The 25737-nt window shown below is 41.3% G+C and overlaps 1 protein-coding gene across 1 annotated transcript in view; it reads right to left on the minus strand.

The window, feature by feature from the left end:
- The window catches only part of BARD1 (BRCA1 associated RING domain 1), a 70428-nt gene that overhangs the window by 4983 nt on the left and 39708 nt on the right, over positions 1–25737 (minus strand). Inside the window, exons 5-9 of the mRNA XM_035138954.2 lie at positions 16800–16880; positions 14513–14685; positions 8353–8461; positions 5088–5223; positions 3965–4057 (exon numbers count right to left, since the gene is read on the minus strand). Coding sequence (XP_034994845.2) covers positions 3965–4057; positions 5088–5223; positions 8353–8461; positions 14513–14685; positions 16800–16880 — 592 coding nt within the window. The remainder of the gene's footprint in view (positions 1–3964; positions 4058–5087; positions 5224–8352; positions 8462–14512; positions 14686–16799; positions 16881–25737) is intronic.

Here is a 25737-nt window from a genome sequence, read left to right on the forward strand (position 1 = left end):
TTTTTTGAGGAAAAAATAAATATAAGACGTGTCTTATAATATGAGAAACACGGTACTGCAAGTTCGACAGGAAGGGGGGCTACCTGACCTTGATTGGAAGGAAGTTCCCTAAAATTGGGCCCACAATACTGAATGCATGGCTCATAGTGGATACAAGCTGTGCTTCTGAGCCAGTGGGAACTCTAAACAGCAGCTTCCCTGAAGACCTCAAAAACCAAGCAGGGGAATCAGGAATCAGGTGGACCCTTAGGTATCACGTTCTCAAGGGCCTTCTGAACTAATGCAAGAACCCTGAACCTGGCCCTGTAGCATATGACCAGCCAGTGCAAGGTTTTAAACACTGGAGCTATCTGCTGGCGATTGTCTGTTCCTATCAACTGTCTAGCCATAGCATTTTGCACCAGCTGAAGCCTTTGGACGAGGCTAAAGGGTAGCCCACGTAGAGCACATTGCAATAATCAAGTCCTGAGGCTGCCAAAACATAAACCACTGTGCCAGACTAGGACTGCCTAAGAACAACTGTAGTTGGTATACCAGCCTTGCCTGGCAAAAGGCACTCCTAGTCAAGAGGCTACCTGAGTCTCCAGTGATAAAGATGGATCCAGGAGCACCCACACACTCCAAGCCTCTCCTTTCAGAGGAAGAGCCACCTCAGCCAGAAGAGACAACTGGCCAAACTTCCAGACATGGGAACTACCAACCACAGTGTCGCCATCTTCCCAGGGTTCAAGCTCAGTTTATTGGCCCTCATCAAATCCATGGCTGCGCCCAACAACAGTCCTGATCATCCACAGGCTCTCCTGACTCAGATATTATTCTATTCAATATCATGTGCCTGGTCACCCATAATAAACATTGGGCTCATGTATTCTCCCACCCCCACCCCCCTGTACAGTGGTACCTTTAGCTACAAACTTAATTCGTTCCGGAGGTCTGTTCTTAACCTGAAACTGTTCTTAACAGTGTTCTCAACAGTGAACACTTGCAGATACTGATGTCCATGACATGCTGGCATGATGTGGTGACTTAAGAGTGTTGTGCTGTTTAAAAGTATTTCAGGAAACATTAGGTTCTAGATGAAACCAAGGTATTCAGCTGGAATCCTATTGCTTTCAAATAAACTTAGGCAAGTGTGCCTCTAAGCAGCACCCATTATGTCCTTTCCCAAGCACTTATTTGCTGGCACAGCAACTCTTAAGATTGGATCATAAAACGTTGCGTGAGCACTCTGATGAGATTTATTCCTCAGTTATGTCCAAGTGGACTTTGGCAATTGCCAAACAGAAGGTATGATAAATAAGCAAGAGTAAGAGGGGAACCATTTTTCCTAGACAAATGTTTCATCAGCAGGAGTCCAATTATTTGTTATAACAATCTTTAATGTGTAATGACTCTGAAGAAGACTAATAACAAAGACTGGTGGGAACAGATGGAGCCATGGTGTTAATTACAGGCACTTAGCTGCATCAGACCCCATGAGTTATTCCTAACATTTCCCACCAGGGAGGAGAATCACTGACTTTTTAAAGTAGCATGTTGCTTACTAAGCTGAGAATATTAAGAGGCAGGACTGTACTAATAAGTAAATCCATACCTCATTAAATGAGTATAAAACTCTATGTTGGATGTATTTTTTGAAAGTGGTAAAGTAAAGGTAAAAAGGGACCCCTGACCATTAGGTCCAGTAGTGACCGACTCTGGGGTTGCAGCGCTCATCTCGCATTATTGGCCAAGGGAGCGGGCATACAGCTTCCAGGTCATGTGGCCAGCATGACAAAGCCGTTTCTGGTGAACTAGAGCAGCGCCACGGAAACACTGCTTACCTTCCCGCTGTTTATCTACTTGCACTTCGAGGTGCTTTCGCACTGCTAGGTTGGCAGGAGCTGGGACCGAGCAACAGGAGCTCACCCCGTCGCAGGGATTCAAACCACCAACCTTCTGATCGGCAAGCCCTAGGCTCTGTGGTTTAACCCACAACGCCACCTTGTACCACACTCCTGAAGTTCCCCACTTCATTGATGTCAAGATCGATATCCACTGATATCCACTGCAGAAATTTGCCAACTGGGTTGTTCACCAGGGCAAGATGCTTTGAGCATATTACACCGATCCTGGCCCAATTGGCTGTCAAATAGTTTCTGGGCCCAATTCAAAGTTCTGGTTTTTACCTATAAAGCCTTAAAAGGCTCAGGACCACAATACCTCAAGGACCACCTCTCTCCATATAAATTGACCCAAGCTCAGGCCCTTCTTTATGTGCCCCCTCCATGAGTCCAGAGGGCGACGACATGAGAATGGGCCTTTTGTGCAGTGGCTCCCTGTTTGTGGAATTATTATTACTATTATTATTATTATTTCTTCATTTCTATACCGCTTTATATTTTTTAAAGAAAAATCTCTTCTTTAAGAATTATGCTCTCCCCAAAGAGGATAGCCTGGAGCCTTCATTACGTATCTTTAGGCGCTGGACAAAAACATTTCTCAATAAACAGACCTTGGCCTGATTAAATAATCTATGGCTTTTTAAATGTGTTTGTGGAACTGGAATTATCAGTTTGTTTTCTTACGTATTTTGTGTTCTCACTTTGTATTTTTGTGTTGCAAACAGCCCTGTGATTTTCACATGAAGGGCTATATACAAAATTAACAAACTAACTAACTAACATTTTTATTATTAACAACAACAACACACTATGGACAAAAGACTGATGCTGATGCACTAGAAAAAATGTGTACAGCTCCATTTAATCAATGGATTGAATATATGACTACACTTGCAACTTATGAACAGATTGTTTATAAACATAGACTTTTCACGGACAAGAATAATGTCCTCTGAAATGCATTTATACATAATACAGTAGGTTAAAAATAAACGTATATGTGTTCAGATAATAATGATACCTATTTATTAGGTAAGTATATATGGAATTGGACTTGTTAACTCTTATAATGATGTAGTATACCTTTTCTTTTTCTTTTTTTCCCTATGTTGTTCAATTAAACTGTTCTTTAAAAAATCCTGAACTTCACTCAAGTCATTTAAACTGTGTGCCAAATCTTTTTGGGCAGCAACTCAAAGGAGTAACCCTGCATCTTAAAAACTGCACTTCAATGTGTCATAGCACATCATTAATGAAAATACTTTGGCCACCTCATGAGAAGAGAAGACTCCCTGGAAAAGACCCTGATGTTGGGAAAGATGGAGGGCACAAGGAGAAGGGGACGACAGAGGACGAGATAGTTGGACAGTGTTCTCGAAGCTACGAACATGAGTTTGACCAAACTGCGGGAGGCAGTGCAAGACAGGAATGCCTGGCGTGCTATGGTCCATCGGGTCACGAAGAGTCGGACACGACTAAACGACTAAACAAAAATGAAAATGACAGAGAAATTAATATGGAAAGGGGTGGTGCCTATTTGGCATTTGAAAACAGCATAGTTAGATCTTTAGCATCAGCTAAAAAAGAAGATAATAGGAAGAAAAGCAGTTCTACATATAACTATAACCTGCTCAGCCACATCATGTGCTGTAATGCTCTGATGGTTTGACTTTATTCCTGAAGGCACACTCTTCCATTGTCTCCTGAGACAGGCAGGTGCCAACAAGCTCAGGTAGAAGCAAAGCTCTCAGCTACTGGGATGTTCCTCTCATCAGCAGATTCATTATTTTCGTTCTTTTTCCCTTAAGCTGTCAAATGTCTTCACTAATAAACCAAAAAGTTAACAGCTGCATTCCCTACTTACAAGCAAAAAGCTCTGATTAACTCAGTGGCATCCCATTAACAATAATAGGAGGCACTACACATTTTCAACAGATGGAGTAACATTTAGCACTGAATTCTTGTCATTCACCTAACAAAGAACCCCAGGCTTTTAAAGCATTATTGATGTATTCATATTGTCTTTACCCCTTATGTCAAAACATGTACATTTTTTGTCACAAGACCATCTGGTTACTTACACTGAAATGTCAAGATCCAGCATCCAGTCAAAACAGCCAGCATGCACTTCATAGTACTGCGTGTAGAATTCTCAGGGATAACAACATGTGTCACTAAAACAGAAGACAGATTATATGAACCCCCAGTAATATTAACTACTTATGTGCCACGTATCATGTAAAAAAATGTAAGACGCAAGTCAGATCCCTGTTTACAAGTCACCACTGCTATTTCAGGTCCATAGGGAAATGCCATTCAGAGGCAAAAACACCCTCACACACGAGTGGAGAAATAATGCACAGGGAGAGGAGCAGTAGTTTTCTAGGCTGGCTGTTTTCTGCACCCCATAGGGAGTTGATTTCTCTGACCTTAGGGGGAAGGCCTTCACGGGGTACCGCTCCGGCGGGAAGGTAAATGGCATTTCCATGCACTGCTCTGGTTCGCCAGAAGTGGCTTTGTCATGCTGGCCACATGACCTGGAAGCTGTACACCAGCTCCCTCGGCCAATAATGCAAGATGAGCGCCGCAACCCCAGAGTCGTTCACGACTGGACTTAATGGTCAGGGGTCCCTTTACCTTACCTATATATCCCCTATTTTTTCAGTTCACAAAATCCAGGTCTAAATAAAAAGCTCTACATAGGCCATGATGCAAGCTTGCCAGTTATGAGTAGAATGCGCTTCCAGAGGTGCAGAAGGGGAGGAAATATTCCTTTCACCAGCAGCCCAAAGTGTGGGGAGGGGGAGAGCTGAAAAGTCCACTACACTTTAGATCCTGTCTATATTTGCCTAATGTCTCTCAGCATATCCTCCTTAATGTACAGAGGGCACTTTCAGAGAGACCCGTATGAAACACAAGGAAAGGGAGGAAATGCCCTCAGAAATTAGAACATTTGTGGCTGTTTAGGACTCCTTGCTTGTTTAACTAAAATTATAAAATTTATATACTGCCCTTCAGCCAAGGATCACAGGGAAATTTAAAGTATAAAAACAAAGATATATATAATATAATAGCAAACGAAACACTACCCCCAGTTTGTTAATTAATTGTTAATATTTTAGTTAACATTTTGAAAGTGAGGTTCTTAAGTCCTTGCACAAACTAAATTTAAATAAAAAGGGCAGAGACAGTCATAAAACTTACCTGTGCTATTAAATGCCGTACATATTCTAGCTTTCAGAACCTTTGCCAATTTACTCAACAACTGCTGCTGAACTGGATTAAGACCACTTCCAAGGAGAACAACAGGTCCTTCTCTGGGCTGATTTAGGCTTAATTGCTTTGCAAGGACAAAAAGGGGAAAGTGTCAAGTCCTACATAAAGCCAGCATCTTTTCCTTTTGAAGGAGCAACTAATCTCTACTTGACATTTCTATTAAATAAGAAATAACTATTTTGACATGAACACAATTCATGGGAGCCCTGCAGGACGCAAATAGACAGAAAAACAAATATTGATGAAATCTAACAAAGCAGCACTAAAGAGACAACAAGGGTCTTATGGCAGTTTCCAGTCATTTAAGTTTTACATAGTTGGCCTTCTGAACCTAGATACAATTTTAATAGGAGGATATGTGAAAATGTCTTGGTGAAATTCAATGGTGTCTGTGAATGAGCAGAACAGATTTCTGCTTGTGTTCCTCCTACTGCTTCTCCACAGACACCAAAACCTACTGTGGAGGATTGGGGGACCCAGAGTAGATTTTGGGAAGAGCAGTGGACTGCAGGGAGGAGGAAAGGAAGGAGACACCCCATTGCATGACCTGAAGTCTGTCACATGATGATGGATTTCATTGCCCGTGAAAATCAGCATAAAATTATGAGACAAAATACACCCATACCAGAAGGCAGAAGTGTAAGCCAGGGGCAGCCAACTGCTAGTCCCCAATGCAATTTTACCTGGTCCCCGGTAATTGAATCAAGATGCATTATTATTAATTACATTTATATACTGCCCTTCAACCAAAGATTGAAGGGCAGTTTACAGTATAAAAATTCAAAATACATCACAAAACAACAATAACAACAACAGCTACTACTAATAACAACCCCCACAGAAACATTTTACAGGCCAGATTGCTCAGCCAGACAAAGGCCTGAATGAAGAGGAATGTTTTTGCTTGGTGCCACATGACCCGGAAGCTGTACGCCGGCTCCCTCGGCCAGTAAAGCAAGATGAGCAACCTGAGTCTTCTGCGACTGGACCTAATGGTCCCTTTACCTTTTAAAGAGTTTGCATAGGGACGCGGGTGGCGCTGTGGTCTAAACCACAGAGCCTAGGGCTTGCCGATCAGAAGGTCGGCGGTTCGAATCCCCGCGACAGGGTGAGCTCCTGTTGTTCAGTCCCAGCTCCTGCCCACCTAGCAGTTCGAAAGCATGTCAAAGTGCGGGAAGGTAAACAGCGTTTCCGTGCACTGCTCTGGTTCGCCAAAAGCAGCTTAGTCATGCTGGCCATATGACCCGGAAGCTGTGCACCAGCTCCCTCAGCCAGTAAAGCGAGATGAACGTCGCAACCCCAGAGTCGACCATGACTGGACCTAATGGTCAGGGGTCCCTTTACCTTTTTAAGAGTTTGCATGTCATTTCAATGGTAAGAAAAAGAAAATAGTTTTGCAAGATGAAAGAAAGGGAGCTATTGAGTGCTGCCTTTGTCTTCATTTCACATGTACTGTATATGTAAATGCAAGTAACTGTGTACAGTGTTATGCCTGAGCTCTTATAATATACTGTAGCTGGGATACCATTGCTGATACGTGTTATCACCTTTTTTATGGCTCCCGCCGAAGGCTCAATTTAGGTGGGACGCAGACAGTGGCCATCCCTCGTGTAAAGACCTGAGCAGAATAAATTTTGCCTCTCTCCCCTGAGAATGTCTAGCACAAGCTAGGCTCTCCACAAATACAGCTGTCGCTTCTTGCAGTCAGTTCTGTGACCTACGGCAATTCCGTCCATGGAGATTCCGGTTCATATGAGGACACATTCATGAGCCTTTAATGATATGTATAGTAACATAAGGAACTTGATCGTTTTAAGCAAATGGGGAAATTGTGCAGGACTTTTTTTTAAAAAAAATAAAGCTGGCTAACCCCTCTATCAGTACATAAAAGAATCTAACTCGTGCAGATTCTTACAGCACCTAACCTCACACATTACATTTGCTTTCTCATATCCTGAAGATCTAAGAAGACCTTGGTCCAAGATGTCCAAGACTGTACAGGTCTAGGCTCACAGCAGTCATTTTGAAGGTAAGTGATTTTGAAACTGTCTGCATGTAGCTAGATATCACACCAACACTGCAAGTAGCTATGAAATTGCTACTCCACTTTACTGGACTGTTTCATTAAAAAAAGTATTGTCTGTTATGGCATTAAATGACATATAAATTATTATCAATACTTTCCCAGAGAGGAATATGTATTATGACGCTATCTTCTTTCCAAGTTCAAAAAGTACCTGTGGGGAACAGAAGGTACAAACTTTGCCAGGTTTCCAAAACATACAGGGAGCTTTCAGATGATGGAGGGTCCCCCACTTCAGACAGCTGCCCTCCATGAGTTGATAGTGGTGAAAAAAATGGTGGAATGGAGGCGGAGCTAGCACACTCATCCCACAGTCCCCACATTTTCCAAACCCCAAAAGGCAACTGCTGTTGGCAGCATAAGGAGACTACAGCAGCACTCTCTTAGGGCCAGAGGGGTGAGGCATCCACTGGGCAATGTCCACTGCCTCATCGGGATCTAGGGCTCCATGACAGGAGCGCATTCAGCAGGCTTTTGAACTGACATTTGCTTAGCCACATGTGGTGAATCAGAGGAGCAGTCTTCTGGTGAACAAATATTGAAACTTCTGTGGAACAGAGTTAAGTAGTTACCTTCTTTCAGGGTGACAGTTTGCCAAAAAAAGATTTTAAAAACATATGTATACAGTACATGGGTAAGTGGACTAAGAAAGCTTTTGGGGGGAATTCATTGCCAAAGAAAGTCCACTGGATCATTTCTGTGATGGCTTTGACCTAGTTAACAAAGAAAACATTTTTGCCAGTTGGGTGGAATTTTATGACTCTTGTGTTTATAGTGCTGCTATTGGTTATGCTATTCCCCATAGTATTTAGCTACTTACCTATTCCTAATATGTTTGGATGCTTTCATATTATTACTACCCTTGTATTGGTTAATTTTTTACTCTGTTTATTGATTGGCTATTATTTTAAATGAGGTTTTATGCTTCTGCTTCACAGATTACCACCTAACTTCTGTTGTTTTAGTGTTTGTGTGGCCTTTATTGTTAAAAGTTGCCTTGAGTGCTTCAATTTCTGCATTTTGCACAAACAATAAAGCTAAGCTTAAAACGTAATTCCAAAGTTCAGTTTAAAGGTTTTTAAAAAAAATAAAAAAAGTTTTAATACTTACTTCTGGACACTGAGTAGTAGTAGAAGAGTCATTCTTTGCTGGGAGCATCAGAAGTGATTTCATATTTTCTGTTTCAGCATAATCCACAGGTTTGTGACCAAATATATTACTAAATAAAACAAGGACAGATGGATTTCAAGTAAATAAGGGTTGTGACTGAACTCTTAACTATCTGGAAACAGTTGCACTATATATTTTCTGCCTTCTTAATATGCAGTGTACAGCAAAATTGAATGAAAACCCAATTAAAGCACTAAATTTAGGACAGATGGATTTAGCATAACAAGCGGCTGTATTCACCATAAAAAGCAGGAGGTGGTACACAAGCTTGAAACTTTGTAATTAAGTCAGTCCTTGCCAAGGATCTACTGTTTGCACACTCATCATACACTGATTGGAACTTTTGATATGGTGGGAATTCAAGATTTAAAAATATAGAAAATGTATTCACTTGATCAGAAAAAGGAAAACCATTTTCTAGAACACTTGCCCAAGAGTTTTAAGTGGCTTTCATTCCCAAGTAGTCCTGGGCTGCATCTCATTTTCTTTTCTGACCGAGCTTACACGGAGGCATGAGGCTCTAAAGGAAGACCACCACTCAAAGATCCACACTGCCATCTGCTCCAGTTCAGCCACCAACTTGTTTGCTCTTCTAGCATACGTAGCAGCCCATGAACTCTGCTGCTGCTTAACAATTTTACTTAGGACTTGGCTCACATCTCATTTCACAGTGCTGCCAGCCTCCAGTGACATCAGTAAGACGGGAGCAGGTTATATTATAAATGCGTCTGATGAAAACAGCAATGCTTAAAATCCTTTTCACTCTTGGGAGTTTCAAACCACTAAGGACTGCCGTGTTGCCTCTATTTCAGTATAAATCACCAGCACAGTCATTTGGCCTCACTTTAATTTAGGGGCTATATTTAACATCAACTGCTATAGACTTCAGATGACATACCCAGAAGAGAAAGCAAATATTAGTTTACATATAAAAACACTGGCTTAACGCCACAACAGATGGCATGATGCTGCTATCTGTGAAGTGCTTTGACATATTGCTATAGCATCCTCGCAGTAGGAAGGAGGTGGGGAGAGAGGGAGAGGGAGAGGGAGAGAGAGAGAGAGAGAAAGAGAGAAGCATAAGCTCTCTTTCACTTATGTGAAGGGAGAGACCACAGCTCAGAAGAGTTTGATCCCTAGCATCTCGTTAATGGTCTCTTGTAGAACAGCTGGCCTGAAGCTTCAGAAAGCAACTCCCACTGAGGACAATAGGATACAAGGCCAAAAGGATCAAATCTGTGATTCTATATACTTTTACCTGCAGGGGTGCTGCAGCATCCACAGATGCTCCCAGCCTAGGATCAGTGTTTCTCAAACTTGGGTCCCCAGCTGCTGTTGGATTATAGTCCCAATTATCCCTGACCACTGATCCTGCTAGCTAGGGATGATGGGAGTTGTGGTCCAACAACAGTTTGAGAAACACTTGTCTAAGTAGACATTTTGATCCAGATACTTACCAAGTAAACAACACCCATTTTGCATTTTATTTTATCCACCTTGGAACCCAAGGCAGCATACAGAGCAGCCAGCCATCCAGGTACTGACCAGACCCACATCTGCTTAGCTTCAGCAAGGCAGCGGCCTCATGTGCCTTCAGATCATACTCTGAATCACTATGGAACCCGCAAGCAGAATTATGCCCATGCTCCCAGTTTACAGGCAGGCTCTGGTGCTCAAGCAGTTGAAGGTATATTTGTCAGATTTATTTAAATCATGCAAAACATTTTGTAAAAAATAATAATAATAAAAGAATTAAGGGAATCAGTGTGGTGCAGTGGTTAAGGTGCTGAGGAGATCCAGGTTCAAATCCCCAGTCACTCATTGGGTGACTTTGGGCCAGTCACACACACAGCTTAACATACCCCACATAGTTGTCATGGCAGGGGAGCAAGGAGCAGGCAAACACACAACATCACAGCCATGCTTTGATATTTATATAAGTATAATATGCAGTGTTGATCATACACAGAGCAGACCTGTTTAAATCAATGGATTGAAGTCTGCTCTGACTTGGACATCATTCTAAAACATTTATTATCAACAACTGTGTCCTATAAGACTACAGAATTCAGGCAGACTCAGTAATCTATGTAACAAAATTACATTGCCTAGATGGTAGGATATTGTTCGCTTTTTTCAAACGTAGAAAGGGAATGTGTATTAGGTAAAGAATGAGGTGTTCAATTCAACCCTCAGTTTAACAATTAAGTATAATTTCATGTAATTACATGAGGAATTAGGCAAAAAGTGAACTTACTACTTGAAATATCTTGAACTGAATATATTTCCTAATAAAAACCTAGCATTGGCCACGGCTAGAGGTAGCCCCTTAAGCTAGGAGAATCTCTGGTGTTCAATTTTTGTATTGCAGTTCAGAGCTGCCTTTTTAAAATAACATTATGACTGAGAAGTCAACAAAACTGCCATGGAAGGCATGTACTGCCTGTGACTGAAGGTAAAATATGAATATTATTAACTAGTAGCAACTTTAAGAACTATAAATAAAACATTTGTTTGACAAGTTCATTGATTTTGTTACGTCGAAAGAACCCAACGAGCCACCCCTTGCTTTGAAGCACACCAATTTATAGGTAGGGGTCCATGAATGATCATTCAGATGACAAAATGATCTCACAACACTAAGGTTAGGGGCAGAATGAACAGAGTTGAACCGGGCCACCATCTTATTTTCCAGTTTTCATGGGATTTCACTGGCTGGATTTAAATGGACTCACTCCACATGAGAATAACTTTGCAGAAAACAGTGTACTTTCCCATTCCACACAGTAGTAACTCAGTAGCAGCTATGCCACAAGCAGATAAAAGTCCATGGCCATAAGGGGATAGAAACTGTGGCCAAATGATACATGGAACCACAAGGTACAGTCAAGGGAAAAAGACAAGTAAAGATTGTCAAAAAGTTTCTAAGCAAAGGAAAGAGGTTCCTTTGTTGTCAAAAGCACTACCTGGTCCTAAACAAATGCTCCCAACAGCTCGACTGTGTTCAAAGTCAAACTTGCATTGGACGGAACCCATTATTCTATGCAGAAAAAAGGGAACAAGACAGCTTTTACCAATGTTAAACTTATTGTGCATGGGGGAAAACTGGCAAGAGAGTCCATCTGAGTGAAAGCCTTTATGAGCAACTGAAATTGCAAATGCAGAGAGCTAATTTTTCACGTCACTTGGCTGGCTGTGAAGCAAGACAGACAGGAAATTCAAGGGAGCAAACACATAAAAAAATCCAGTTATAAAATATGAATTAGCTATGTGCAGGAGATTAACTTTTAAAAAATTAACTAGGCCAACAGGGCAATTAATAGGTCCACTGGTCCATATAATATTTTCTATTTGTAGCTTCACATCTGTGCTAAATGGAGAAAAGGTTAAAAAACTACAAAAGCAGTTACTAAAACTTGACAATTTCCAGAGAAACATACATTATCTGCCTTCTGGCATTTTCTTACAAAATAAGATTTTGGGGGTGGGGGTGGGGAATTCATCTTTGCTCTCTTCATTTAAGTTCCTGAACAGACATTTTGGTTTTCATCATGGAAAACAAGGTGCATGTGCTTAAAGCCTATATAAGCATGCAATTTATTATACTGGTTGGGATCCAAAGAGCTACTTTAGGCATATCAAAGAGTTTAGACATGCCTAGCACACTTTTTTTTATGACTTTACTTTGAACAAATCGCAGTCTGCTTCCCTCGGTTTCAGGCTAATGGCACTGAGTGCTGCTGTTACAAGGGGTGCAAGCTGAAAGTGGTCTTGTACTCAGAGAACACGTTTTTTTACCTCTCAGCCTACGTATTTTCTATGTCGCTACTGAAATGTTGCAATTCCTATCATTTGTGTTAAGACCTAAAATTGTATTTCAAATACCTATCTATGTGCATGCATAAACACCCACACCCACACACAGCACTCTATCAGTAAATCCCAAACCAATAAATACATGCTAACTTCTAAAGGTCTTAGAGCCAGTTTCAGAAGTAGTGCAGGTGACTTCAACTATTTGGGAGACTAGCCACCAAGCATGCTAGTTTAACATTTTTATACATATAATTATACCATTTTAATATATGTATTTTAGTATTTTACATTGTTTTAACTCTACAATTAATAGCATTCTTAACGTATTATATTGTGTTTTATGTGCTCTGTTTTCTTCCTATCTTCCCTACTAGTTATTGGCCAAAATAAATATATATATGCTCTTTATCACTTACATATGGCATTTAGAAGGTGTGAGGGACAGAAGTTACAGGCAAGTCCCTCCCATCTTAAGTAGCAGCTCGTCTCCCAGCGCGAGTGCTAGTGGAGAGGGAGAGGTCTCCAGCGGAGACTCAGGAAGTGGTGTCCGAGGCTCAGGCAAGGTAGCGGAGCCCATGCCCAGTGTGGGAAGGGAAGTGGGAAGCAAGGGAAGAAGGCCAATCCCTCCGACCCCGGAATTGCGGAGGAAACGACGGGGGCGGAGATTCAGTATCCCGAGACTACTTTGCTGGAAGAAAACGCGCGAATCTCCATTCGGAGGTTCTGACCCCTAACTGACAACATGTACATAGTACTGTTCTGCACTGTAAATAATCAGCACTAAATAAAAGAATGAAAAGACAACGCCTGGAGGAGTCGTTACTCTAGAGTAGCCGCTACCGCGCCTGTGACAGAAGGCATTGCCAAACAGTTATTTCCTGACCACTAATAAGAAATGAGGCCTTTGGGGGAGGGGTATCAAATGCAGGCTGGTCTTTGACACCAAGAGGTGACCATGAAGAGAAGTCACTTCAAAACCTGCATTTGAAACATTTCTCGGCCACAGTGTTCACCACAATTGGAAATGAAGAAGCATACAGAAGTACTAACAATTTATATAAACACACTAGAAAAGCCTTTTTAAAAGGCACCTGAAGGCCCGATATTCTTAAAATAGCTAGATTGCTATTTGAAGAGCCTGGCTCTCATGGGGCAGGCACCTGCAAATGTATGGAGCCTGATGACAGCACAGGTGGGTTGAAGTAGCATAATGTACCTCAGCAGGGACAGGTAAGAAGCAACATTAAGGTGCTAGACATTTGGGGCTTTCTAAGTTAAAAGGAAGACAAAGGAAACAGAGCCACCCCATCAGATTTTCCATCTCCCTTTGAAGAGAGGGAGTTTGCTTTCCCTCCTCGTCTCTCCCCATACCTTTTCTCTCTGTGTTCTGTCTTTCAGATTGCAGGTCTGAGGAGGGCAGGGATTGTCTTATTTCTGACCTCTGCAAGTCACTCCAGGAGCCTTTTTTTCTCCAGGTAAAGAGCGGGATAAAAATGCTCTAAGCAAAACTAATAATATGACATGAAGGTCACTGGGAAGCTCCCAGCAAATCAACTTCCTGTCAGGTTTTTCTTCCCTGAAGGGGTAAGCCTGTGACTTGGATATACACTTTCAGACTACAGCCAAATGTCCACATGATGAGATGTCCCTCCATACAAATTCCCACCACATAGAAAATGAGGGGAGGAATTCAACTTGCGAGATGAAACAACCCCCTCTCACCTCCCCCTGTGCACTGTTCTGGGGTTCTCTTGGCACACACCCCTGAACAAATTTCAGATGGCATGGGAGGAGGAGAGCTCTGATGTGTTAGTGGAAGTCCCTGCACTCTCTGCTACTAGGATTTGTTAGTTGAATCTCACCCACAATGTCTGGGCCACATAAGGGTCTGGTGACTTCTGTTCCAGTGTATCTGAAGAAGTGTGCATGCACACGAAAGCTTATACCCAGAACAAACTTGGTTGGTCTCTAAGGTGCTACTGGACATTTTATTTATTTATTTCGACTGTGTCAGGCCAACACGGCTACCTACCTGAATCCGGGGTGGGGATGACGGCATTGTTCTAGCCTAGTTTTCCCCCTTGTTTACTATGTATAGGATGTTTTTTTTAATTAGAGGGGAAAACATTCTACCTGTAGGATGAAGCAGTGCACTTCAGACATGTTTACCACTTCAGAATGAAGGTGATAGGTTCCCCAAGATTCCTGAACACCAGGATCTAATGGTATGCCTCCATTCATTCATTTGAAAATACAGAGATAAATCAATTTCTCCTGTACTCACACTACATTTCGAGAAGCTCCATGCAGAAGCAGTAGTTCAACAATACTTGTATGTCCATTCTTGACAGCATCGTGAAGCGGCAAATCATTTTGATACCCAGCCGCATTCAGGAGTGCCCCATGTTGTAGCAACAGCTCCACGACCTCCTTATGTCCATGATTACAAGCTTCATGCTAAGTGTTGAATTGGATAAGAGCAAAACACATAAGAAAGCATTAAGAACCTGCATTAATAAAAAGTGAGTCTTGATCTTCATGACAATGCATGAGAATTGCTCAAAGGAATTTTTATAAAATTCACTACATTTACTCTCAAAGACGCTTACAACAATTAAAGGCCATTGATTTTAGGAATATTTGTTACATAAATGATGGGAAAGGTATGTGAACAAGCTCAGTCTGGCAGTAAAAATGAAGTCATTTTAATACATCCATCATAAATGGATTTTTACAGCTAGCAATGATGAACACAGACTACTTCTAAACTCAATTTCCCTTGAGTTTGAAAATGCAATACAAAAGTATATCAGCTGTCACAGACATTGGCCTCGTTTGGATGTTAATGATAAACCATGGCTTCTTCTTATGAGAAATGAGCTGCAGTGACCTTTAGACTCGCCTGTTCTCTACTTCCTGCTTCCTCTGGCATGGCTAGGAGGAGGGGAGGAGGAGGTTTGGAAGCTTTCCCTTCCACAGTTAAGTGTTACATCTGCATCAAGACAAACTGTAGCTAGTCTTAACTATGATTAGGTTAAATTAGCCAACCTCAAACCCATGAGACCAGATTGTTTTAACTAGTTGCAGTTTTAACTAGTTGCAGATTAATGACAACTTAACGTTAAACTGTGGTTAACTGACATTGGAAGTTAAAAGCTTATGAACTCCTCTCTAAGTGGGGAGCACAGAAAACCAATGGCTCATGTACAGAATAAAGCACTGGCTTGGACTGGATGGCCCTTGTGGTCTCTTCCAACTCTATGATTCTATAATCATGTCCAAACTGGCCTATTCCCTGTCCTTGATGATTGAGTGTATTTATGGCAACCAGCCCTATCTGCAAGAATTCTGACAATCTCCTTTTAAAATCGTTTCCCACACAAGAAAAATCTGAAAACATAACAAGAGCATGTATTGTTAACAAACACCACCAGTGCATCCTTTGTAGATACTGTACTCAACACCGTGTTTCCTAGGGCCAAGTACTTTTTACTTAAGCTCTCCCTTTGATGCCAACATAATGCCTTTCACCTGTTGCTGGCTTACAATTCCCATCACAACTACAGCCCACTAGCCCTGTTGGTCCATCTCATGAAGTGGACCATAGTCTGGGAAAGCTTATGGAACAACAAATTGCAGAGCAGGGAATCTCTGTATGCTAGTTTTGAAGGGGAACTGATGTGTATCCAACACAAACAAGGCCTCAAATGAATGAGTGTCTTCATCTTGTGTGGGTCCCCTATCCATCCAAAGCGTCTGGCTACACCAGATTGGTATACCCATGGGACACTGGCTGTGAACTGTGGGAACCATGCTACGTATTCTAAAACCAATGTGCCTGCTGTGCCTCATATCCCAAACTGCTGGTTTACTGTAGTACTGAATTAAAATCCAGCAAAGCTTCAGCACGATCTTTTCCTGGGAAATCATAGAATCATAGAGTTGGAAGAGACCACAAGGGCCATCCAGTCCAACCCCCTGCCAAGCAGGAAACACCACCAAAGTATTCCTGACAGATGGCTGTCAAGCCTCTGCTTAAAGACCTCCAAAGAAGGAGACTCCACCACACTCCTTGGCAGCAAATTCCACTGTCGAACAGCTCTTACTGTCAGGAAGTTCTTCCTAATGTTGAGGTGGAATCTTCTTTCTTGTAGTTTGAATCCATTGCTCCGTGTCTGCTTCTCTGGAGCAGCAGAAAACAACCTTTCACCCTCCTCTATATGACATCCTTTTATATATTTGAACATGGCTATCATATCACCCCTTAACCTTCTCTTCTCCAGGCTAAACATACCCAGCTCCCTAAGCCGTTCCTCATAAGGCATCGTTTCCAGACCTTTGACCAATTTGGTTGCCCTCTTCTGGACACGTTCCAGCTTGTCAGTATCGTTCTTGAATTGTGGTGCCCAGAACTGGACACAGTACTCCAGCCAATCATATCAGCCAAAGCACTGTCATTTGAAAGGTGATGACAAAGCCACTTTTTCCATTTGAAGTGCAACAGAGAGCGAGAGAAGAAAAGTGGCACAGAATGAAAAAGAATGGATATGTTTAGAAAACTTGATATTTACCAGTGGAGTCCATCCAGCATAGTCTTTAACATTGGGATCTGCTCCACTTTCCAGTAAGTGCTTAACAGCAGAAAGATCACCCTAAAGGAGAAGAGGGAGGGAACCATTTAATTTCTCAAGGAAATGCAATACAAAAAAGCACCAGTCAGGAAGGAAATAAAAATTCTAGCCCCCCCCCCCAAAATCAGTTAATATGAAAAGTTGATAATTACTTATAACTGTCTCCTTGTGGCCGCATTTGTAAACTGTTACAATATCTTCTTTTTTATGCCTCTTAGTATTAACAGTTCCCCTCTATACTCAGAGAAAGGTGTCTTAATTTGCACAAACCATTTGCTGGAGAAAGGATGCAAGCTTTTAGGTTACAAAGTACACTGCAACAAAGACTAGAAAGAGTCAGATCTCCACTGTTTAGAGAGCAAAGGGCTCACTGTAGAACACGGGTGGCAAACCTTTCTCTGCAAAGACTGAATTACATTGAGGGTGATCTGCCAGGTGCTGCATGCAAGTAGGCATCTTGTTCTGCAACCGGCCCCCTCTGTCTGTCACCCCTTTAGCTCCTAGTGGGCAGATTCCTCTTGCTACAAGTTTGAACTGTTTACTTGCAGAGGGGGCTTTTGAAATCAGTCCAAGAGCCACATATGAATGGACTGCTGGTGGTTCCCTCTGCTGTAAAACAGGGTTAGCAAAAACTGCAGCACAAGCATAATGTGTGGGAAAGCCGATCGTGAATGGCCCCACACATCTGGCCTATATCTCCAGTGTGCACGCCTGCCTAGACTCCTGACAGCAAAGCCCCCAAAGGCACTGGGGTGAAGGACTGCTTATGCATCACGGAGCTCACTGGAGTGGCACCATTCCACACTTCCAAGCTTATGGTTCACTTGTCCAAAAAGATCGGCACCCTGCAATTCTCACCCTTGCCCCACATTCCATTCCATCCCACTTGGGAATGGAAACTCATATGAAGTGAAGCTTATTTGAATGAGAAGGATCTTATTTTTTGTAATTAAAATGAACAAAATCATTAACTGGGAAGAACAGTCTACATTTTTATTGTTTGGGTTCCAAGTTAGGCATGTATTGCTCGTTTTGGCAACCTGATGCCCCCCCCTAATGTTTTGGACTATCCACCTCAACTGATGGGTTGAATCAACATTCATCCACACTGTACAAATCACCCTAATGTCACTTCTGACAGTTCCAATAATTCAGAACTCTAACTGGGCAGGTTAGCATAGATGTACTCTTCACCAAGTTAGAATCAATTGTCATTTCACTGTTTGTCATAAAATTAAGTGTCTTTCATCAAAGTATCCCCCCCCCGCAAGCAATAAAACCCTAACCAATCCAGAATACCTACAGAAGTGTTTGCACACATTATGCAATGAACCAGATTGCACGATTAAAAATATAGGCAGAGGAAACAAGATAGTTTCTGCTTAATATTTCAGTGACTATCCATAGTGAAATGGCAGCACTGCTTATCTTACTGGCAGTTGCTTTAACCAAATAATTTCATTTCCATCCTACGATAATAGAACAAAATATTCTCATGATAAACTGAAGCATGGAGTGGGGAACCCAAAAGCAGGATAACCATTGCATTTTTCAAGTAATGACTATGCTTGTTACCTATAAACACTTTTGTATTCTGCTGCAGAAGGCACCTAGCCTCTCTTCTCAATGACTTCTACATATAACCTACGACAGCAAGAATTTTCACACCTGGCCACTCTACTATTGATCATTGTCTAGTGCTTGACTATTTGATCTACAAATATGTGAAACACTGGAAAAAGTCACTGTATGCGGCCTTCGTGTATCTAAAGCAGGCATCCCCAAACTGCGGCCCTCCAGATGTTTTGGCCTACAACTCCCATGGTCCCTAGCTAACAGGACCAGTGATCAGGGATGATGGGAATTGTAGTCCAAAACATCTGGAGGGCCGAAGTTTGGGGATGCCTGATCTAAAGGCAGCATTTGATTCCGTGTCTAGGGGAAGGCTTTGGGCTAAACTGGCTGATATGGGCATCAACATAAGGCTATTACTTCTGTTAATTAAATTACATGAAAATAACACCCTTCAGGATAGCAGACTTTCCAATGGAATTCCAGTTCAAATTCAGTCGGACAAGGATGTTTACTGGCTCTATTTTTATTTAACATCTATGTTAATTCCTTAATCATGTTTGCATGTAATTGATACTCACCCACCTGTGTTTTCTAGTGGCAGAAAAGTTCCTATTTTAATGTATGCGGATGACGCTGTACTTCTTTCTCAAACCAAAGTTGGCTTGAAACGAGCGTTAGAGAAATTCAGTGATCAATGTAACACTGAACTGCTAACAATTAACTTTGCTAAAACTAAAATTGTCCGCTTTGGCTGCTCCTTTAGGAAACATAATTGGAATATGAAGAGACATGTCACAGATCAAACTAAGAACTTCCAATACTTAGGAATCACCTTCTCTTACAACACCAAATTCTCAACACATTTGACCACATCAGCCACCTCAGCAGAAAGAAGTACTAACGCCATTCTTAGACTATTTAGAAGGAAAGGTGCTGGTTTCCTTCCTATGGCCCTAAAAGTCTTTCAGGCAAAATCTCTGGTCCAACTTCTATACGGCTCACAAATTGGACTCTCTGCCAATCTTAAGATTCTCGAAACAGTCCAATCAAAATTTCTTAGATCTCTATTTGGCACCCCTAAGAGCACATCTAATGTAATATTAAGGCAAGAGGCAGGACTGCCCAGAGTTGAATTAAAAGTCTGGGAACAAGCAATATCCCTCTGGTTGAAAATTCATTAAAACCCAAAGGGAATGTTACCTCATTTTTTGGCCACAGCCCCTTAATCCAAATTACTAACAAGATCAAACAAATTGGCCTAAACCCAGAAGACCTTTTTAATGGAACTTTGAATAAGGCAAAAACAATTATTACTCAGAGGCTTTTAGATATTAAACTGCAAAAAGAAGATGCCTTACTCCCTGAGAACTACAGTACAGGTGTCTAAAATCTTGGCCTAATTTGGCAGCTTCCCCGTATCTAACCAATATTACTTATGAATCTTATAGATGGGCCTTCTCCAGAGCTCCATTTGATGTGATGCCTTCAGCTGTGTTACACAGCAAATTCTTGCGTGTACCAATCAATGAACGCTTTTGCCCATGCATGTCCAATAAGGTGGAATCTGCTATTCACATTCTTTTAGTTTGTGAACTCTATAGTGAAGAACGATCGCGACTCATTTTACCCCTGTTATCAAAATTCACACCCTTGCAATATTGTCTGGAACCCCCCCCCCCGAAACATTACGAAAATTCCTTTTGGAAGATTCTTTGAGCTCAGTATCCTACACTGTGGCCAAATTTTGCACCTTAGCTATTAAAAAACGTAAATCTCTTTTATTGAATAACATATTATAACAATTTGTCCTGCCCTCCAATGATGTTGCTGCTCTTTCGTTGGGAGTTGTGTTGTTTTGTATTGCTGGCTCTTGCTATAATAAAATTGACTGACTGACTGATAGCAAGAATTAAGAAGCACCTGTGCCAATCAATCATATTAGTGAAAACAAAGATGCCATCTATGTTTAATTTTCAAAAATGGTGGTGGTAATTCTAAAAGGTTTAAAATGTCCCTCAGGCATGAACTCCCTAGTTGATGCCTCTCAGACGCAGCTCCCCTCACTTGTCTGCAATAAGGAGCCATTAACATTCTTCTTCCTCCCTTTTTCCTTTTGTATCACGTTTGCTAAACTGCAAGCCTGTTTTATCTTTTAATGTCTGTACAGCACCTAGAAAAGCTTGGGCATTTTATGAGCAAATAAAAATAAGAGCAGCAGCAACTTACCATACATGATTATTATACATATTACTCCAGCAAATTTGTTGGGAATTGTCTTTTCATCTTTTGGGTTGATTTTATTTTGTGTTTTGGCCTTGTTGACTTTTGTTATGCTCGTTTGTTGATTTTAAACTGTTTATGTTGTGTAGATTTATTTTATTTTATTTAAAAAACATTCAAACTGTTTACCACTCTTTCCCTTTTGGTGAAAGGTTTGCGTCCAATCCCTGTGTCCGTGGGGCAAATGCGCAGTAGCGCAAACCCAGGGACACAGGGAATACTGGACGCAGAGACACTTGCACTTTATTATATAGGATACAAGGGAGGTGCTGGGGAAATGCTAACTGTGGGGTCAAAGGTCAAGAAATACAAGGATGCGGTCTGCAACATCTATGCAAAGCTAATTTACAGTTTGAGGCAACTGAGAGACACAAGATCTCTCTCCCGCTACTGTTGTTGGCATCTGTCTGTCTTGAGACAGTGGAGTGCGCCTCCGGGGGTGAAGTCAAACCACTGCATTAGCAGCACCAAACTGACCTCCCTGGGGTGGAAGCCTGGTCAGTGCGTATGGAGGTCCTGGGCTGCCCAGACAACAGGACTTAGGACCAGAGTTTTCCTTCTCCTAAGCTGTTCCTGAGGTGTGGCCACTGTTCCATGTTGACAGCTTCTAGGAGCCAAAGCTGAAAGCTGAATGCAAGGTAGGGACCAAAGGTGAACTACTCCAGAAGGAGCACGGCATACCTCACTCCAGAGGTACTAGCCCTCCCCTATCACCCTATACACCCCTCTCTCCCACTAGGGGTGTTAAAATTAACATACTACTGTCTTGCAAGAATTGTTATTGCCAAATATTATCATGACTGGTTATTGTTCTCATCATGCATACATTTGAACTTTACACAAAAATATCAGACTTGGCCTTTTCAGATTGATCTGGCACATACAATGAGCTGCTTGATAGAAATGAAAACAATTCAGGTGATCATCTGACAGTCTACTGCTAACATGTTAGTCCAGCCCATTCCTAACATAAAGCCACCCCTACGTGTTCATCTGGCTCTCCCCTGGTTCTTCTTGCATATGCACTATAAAAACAAATGAACAAAATAACTAGGAGAGAATTCCTCATGGCTTTCGGATACACCACAAGTAAGAATAGGTCAGAAATGAATTGCTCTGATGCCCTCCAGATGTTTTAAATGACAACCCCAGTCATCTGTGCTAGCTGGGGTTGATGGGAGATTTTATCCAAAATATGTGGAGGGCACCTGGCTGCCAAACAGTTGGTCCAGTCAGAACAGGACAGTAAGTGGAGAGTTGTAATGGTTGGCCAGTTGACAGCTGGTAAGTTTGGCTAGTCTCTAACCTGCAATTAAACTAAAGTTCAGAATTCAGAGGCATAAAATGGCAAACTTACAAGTTCAAACACACCCTGAATTCATTTTGAGACAAAGCACAAACTAAAAAAACTCATGGGCCTGGGTCATGAATTTGCTGGAACACATACCCCACCACTAGAGGCACCTCTTTCCCACAAATCTTCCCGATGGCTGCAGCAGAGAAGCAGTCCCTCTGCATCTTTTACATCTGTCTTGAATGTTGCAAAGGCATACGCATTGCACAAAATATAGTTCCACAGTGTTCCTAAATTCCTAGCATTGAAAATAAGCATTCTAAAGAAGCACAATGTGATGCTCCCATTGCAGTATTCAAGATGCCATGGAGGAATGAAAGCCTGCCACCACAGCAAGATAAGCTTTGGGTGGGGGAAGAAAGCTGCAATGGGTAAGGGGCTGTGGCTTTGACAGGGGTACATGCAGAATGAGGTCGTTGAAATATCTGGCCCCCTTCAAACTCCTGATTACAGCAGAGGCTATATTTAGAAGTGGATCGGGGCAGTTGTTTTATGATCTTTGGGTAGACAGCGCACCTTGTATTAAGATTCAGAATTGGTTTAACTACCGTACATATCTAGAACACATTTTAAAATGGTGCATGTGTCTATAGCAAGAGGAGATCTCATCCTTAGTTTCAATGTTCATCCTCAGTAGCAGCTGCAGGGATCACACTTGACATCTTAGTTGATTAAAAACATCCCAGAAAGCTGTTAACCTACCCTCAAATGAAAGTAAATATTGGTGAGTGAAGTGCATAAAATTATGGGACGCAAACATCAGTAACTGGGAGTGAGAGTGCTATGTTACATTTATGGGCCTTCTGCTACTTTTATAGATACATTAAGCTGCCTGTTAGAAGATGCTTTGATTCAAAAAGGCTGAAATTGTAACTGAGAATCTTGTTTTGTCACATCGCAGCCTAAAAATGACAACAGCCACTTAAATTGTATTCAACCCTTAAATACATCACTATTGCAACAAGATATTCAAGTTCTTTCTCTTTGCACATTATGAAGAAACAGAAAAAACAAGCACAAGTGACTAAAATATTCAGTTTCCATTGCTTCTCATAACTTTTGTGAATTGACTCAGAAGATAGTTAAGGGTGTTATTTTCTCAGTATTTATAGAATAAATTTGACATGTATATCACAATGAACTTTTTTAAAAAGGTGCAAGAGTTCATAGCAAAGTGGGTACACCATAAATATTTTATTGGAGCATGAGTTTGTTTGTTTCTCTACACCACAATGTGGTTTGTTTCATGACCAGAGGGGACTGCATGCACACGAGTACCTAAAAATGCTGCCGTGCCTATCTGTAAAAATGCCTCTTTCTAAACATGTAAATGAACAGATGCAGCAAAAATGCTGTTTGTAATAAATAACACGAGCCTGCATGTCATAGGGACTGCACCTACAGTGTCTGCAGCAGCCTCGGAGTGACCAAGCACAATATAAGGACTCAAAACAGAGACTGACACTCCGAACAAACTTTCCCATCATCATTGCCCCTCTTAGAGCTATACCTTAGATGGGAGGGGCTCAGAACGTGTTCCTTCAGCTCAGGGGATAACCTTGAATACCCTAAAACAAACTATCAATACACACACACACACACTCACACACAAAAGATCATTTGATGTATAAACTTTACAAGCTTTCATATCGAAAAGCGAGGAGTCCAATGAAAAGGGGGCATGGCATCATCTACTGACTATTTTGGAAAGTTTACTCAAATGTCTCTCTCATTCATATATATGTGTGTGTGTGTGTGTGTGTGTGTGTGATTAAATTAATATACATACACATTGCATTGCAAAGTAGGAAAATGCTTGCAAAAATTCAAACTGCATGAAAGAGAATTCATGAAGAAAAGTTATAGATTTTCTTTAACTTAAAGCCATACGGCAAAGAAATACATCAAAAACTAACACCCCGCTTGTCAGAAAAAACTATTAAGATAATTATGGGAATAACATTTGGATAATTAAAATTGACTAAGCTTGTGACAGAGAGCTTACCCAACTATCTTATTTTCACCCCACACAGTATGAGAGGTTGCTATTTGTATTTAACTAATTTTATTCTACCTTTAATGAGTATGGTGGGTAATAATAATAAAAAACATGGATTCTGGTTTACTAGGCAAATGGCTACATTTGTTTCAATTTATTAATGCATTTCAGCTTCAAACTCATCTAACTCTAGGATCCTTTTTCAGAGCCAATGTGCTTTTAAGATGTTTATTATGAGTGTCAAAGTAGTAAAATGGGAAAGACCTTCCCGCAATTCCATTTTAGATTGATCTGGAACAACACAACATACTTAATTTTAAATGCCTAATGCTGTTAATACTCTCTTTTAAGAGTCCAAAATGTACAACTCATTTAACTTTCATTAAGTTTGGTGTATTAAGCCCTACAACCTAATGAAAATAATATGGATTTATCCTGATAATTAATGAAGTCCCAGAAGAAATAAGTGTAATTCTCATCCACCCTACCACAATACTGCTTCCATTACACTGATAAATTGAGAAACACGACTGGTTAAGTAATTCAGAAAACTTTCATAGGAAAACTACTAGGAAAGAAAAATACTTTTGCTAGTTGATCAAAGGGGCACTTAAGATTTCCTTCCATGAATATTAATCCTCAACAACCAACTCCTTTACTTCGATAGAAGGACCAGGCATATGGTTAAGTATCACACAATTTTATTCTATGTGCAGTGTGTGTGTGTGTGTGTGTGTGTGTGTGTGTGTGTAAAACGGGATTGGAGAGCTGAAAATAATGCCAAGATATTTCACATCTGGTTTCAGATAGTACATGGGTAGACAGGTCTAAAAAGCCAGGAACACAAATTTTCACAGCCCTAGCAGCTGTGAATACATGGGAAATGGTGTGTGCCCGTCCAAACTGTGTCACAACAACAACAACAACAACAATTTTATTTATACCCCACCCATCTGACTGGGTTGCCCCAGCCACTCTGGGCAACTTCCAACACATACAGTTTCTCATTAATGCATCTGATAGGAGGACATTCCACAGGGAAGGCACCACTGCCCAGAAGGCCCTGTGCCTGGTTCCCTGTAACCTCATTTCTTGCAGGAGATAAATAACTATACAACTTTTAGTAAACATCTGAAAGCAGCCCTGTATCAGGAAGTTTTTAATGTTTGACATTTTATTATGTATTTTTACTGTTATGTGTTGGAAGCCACCCAGAGTGGCTGGGACATTCCATGTATTGTTTACACAGTAATAATAATAATAATAATAATAATAATAATAATAATAATAATAATAATTTATTATTTATTCCCCAGCCACTCTGGGCGGCTTCCAACAGAAAAATGAAATAAAATAATCTATTAAACATTAAAAGCCTCCCTAAACAGGGCTGCCTTCAGATGTCTTCTAAAAATCTGGTAGCTGTTTTTCTCTTTGACATCTGATGGGAGGGCGTTCCACAGGGCAGGCGCCACCACTGAGAAGGCCCTCTGCCTGGTTCCCTGCAACTTGGCTTCTCACAACGAGGGAACCGCCAGAAGGCCCTCGGTACTGGACCTCAGTGTCCGGGCAGAACGATGGGGGTGGAGACGCTCCTTCAGGTATACTGGACTGAGGCCATTTAGGGCTTTAAAGGTCAGCACCAACACTTTGAACTGTGCTCGGAAACG

This window comes from Zootoca vivipara, chromosome 1 (genome assembly GCF_963506605.1).
Source record: "Zootoca vivipara chromosome 1, rZooViv1.1, whole genome shotgun sequence".
NCBI classification, from domain to species: Eukaryota; Metazoa; Chordata; class Lepidosauria; order Squamata; family Lacertidae; genus Zootoca; species Zootoca vivipara.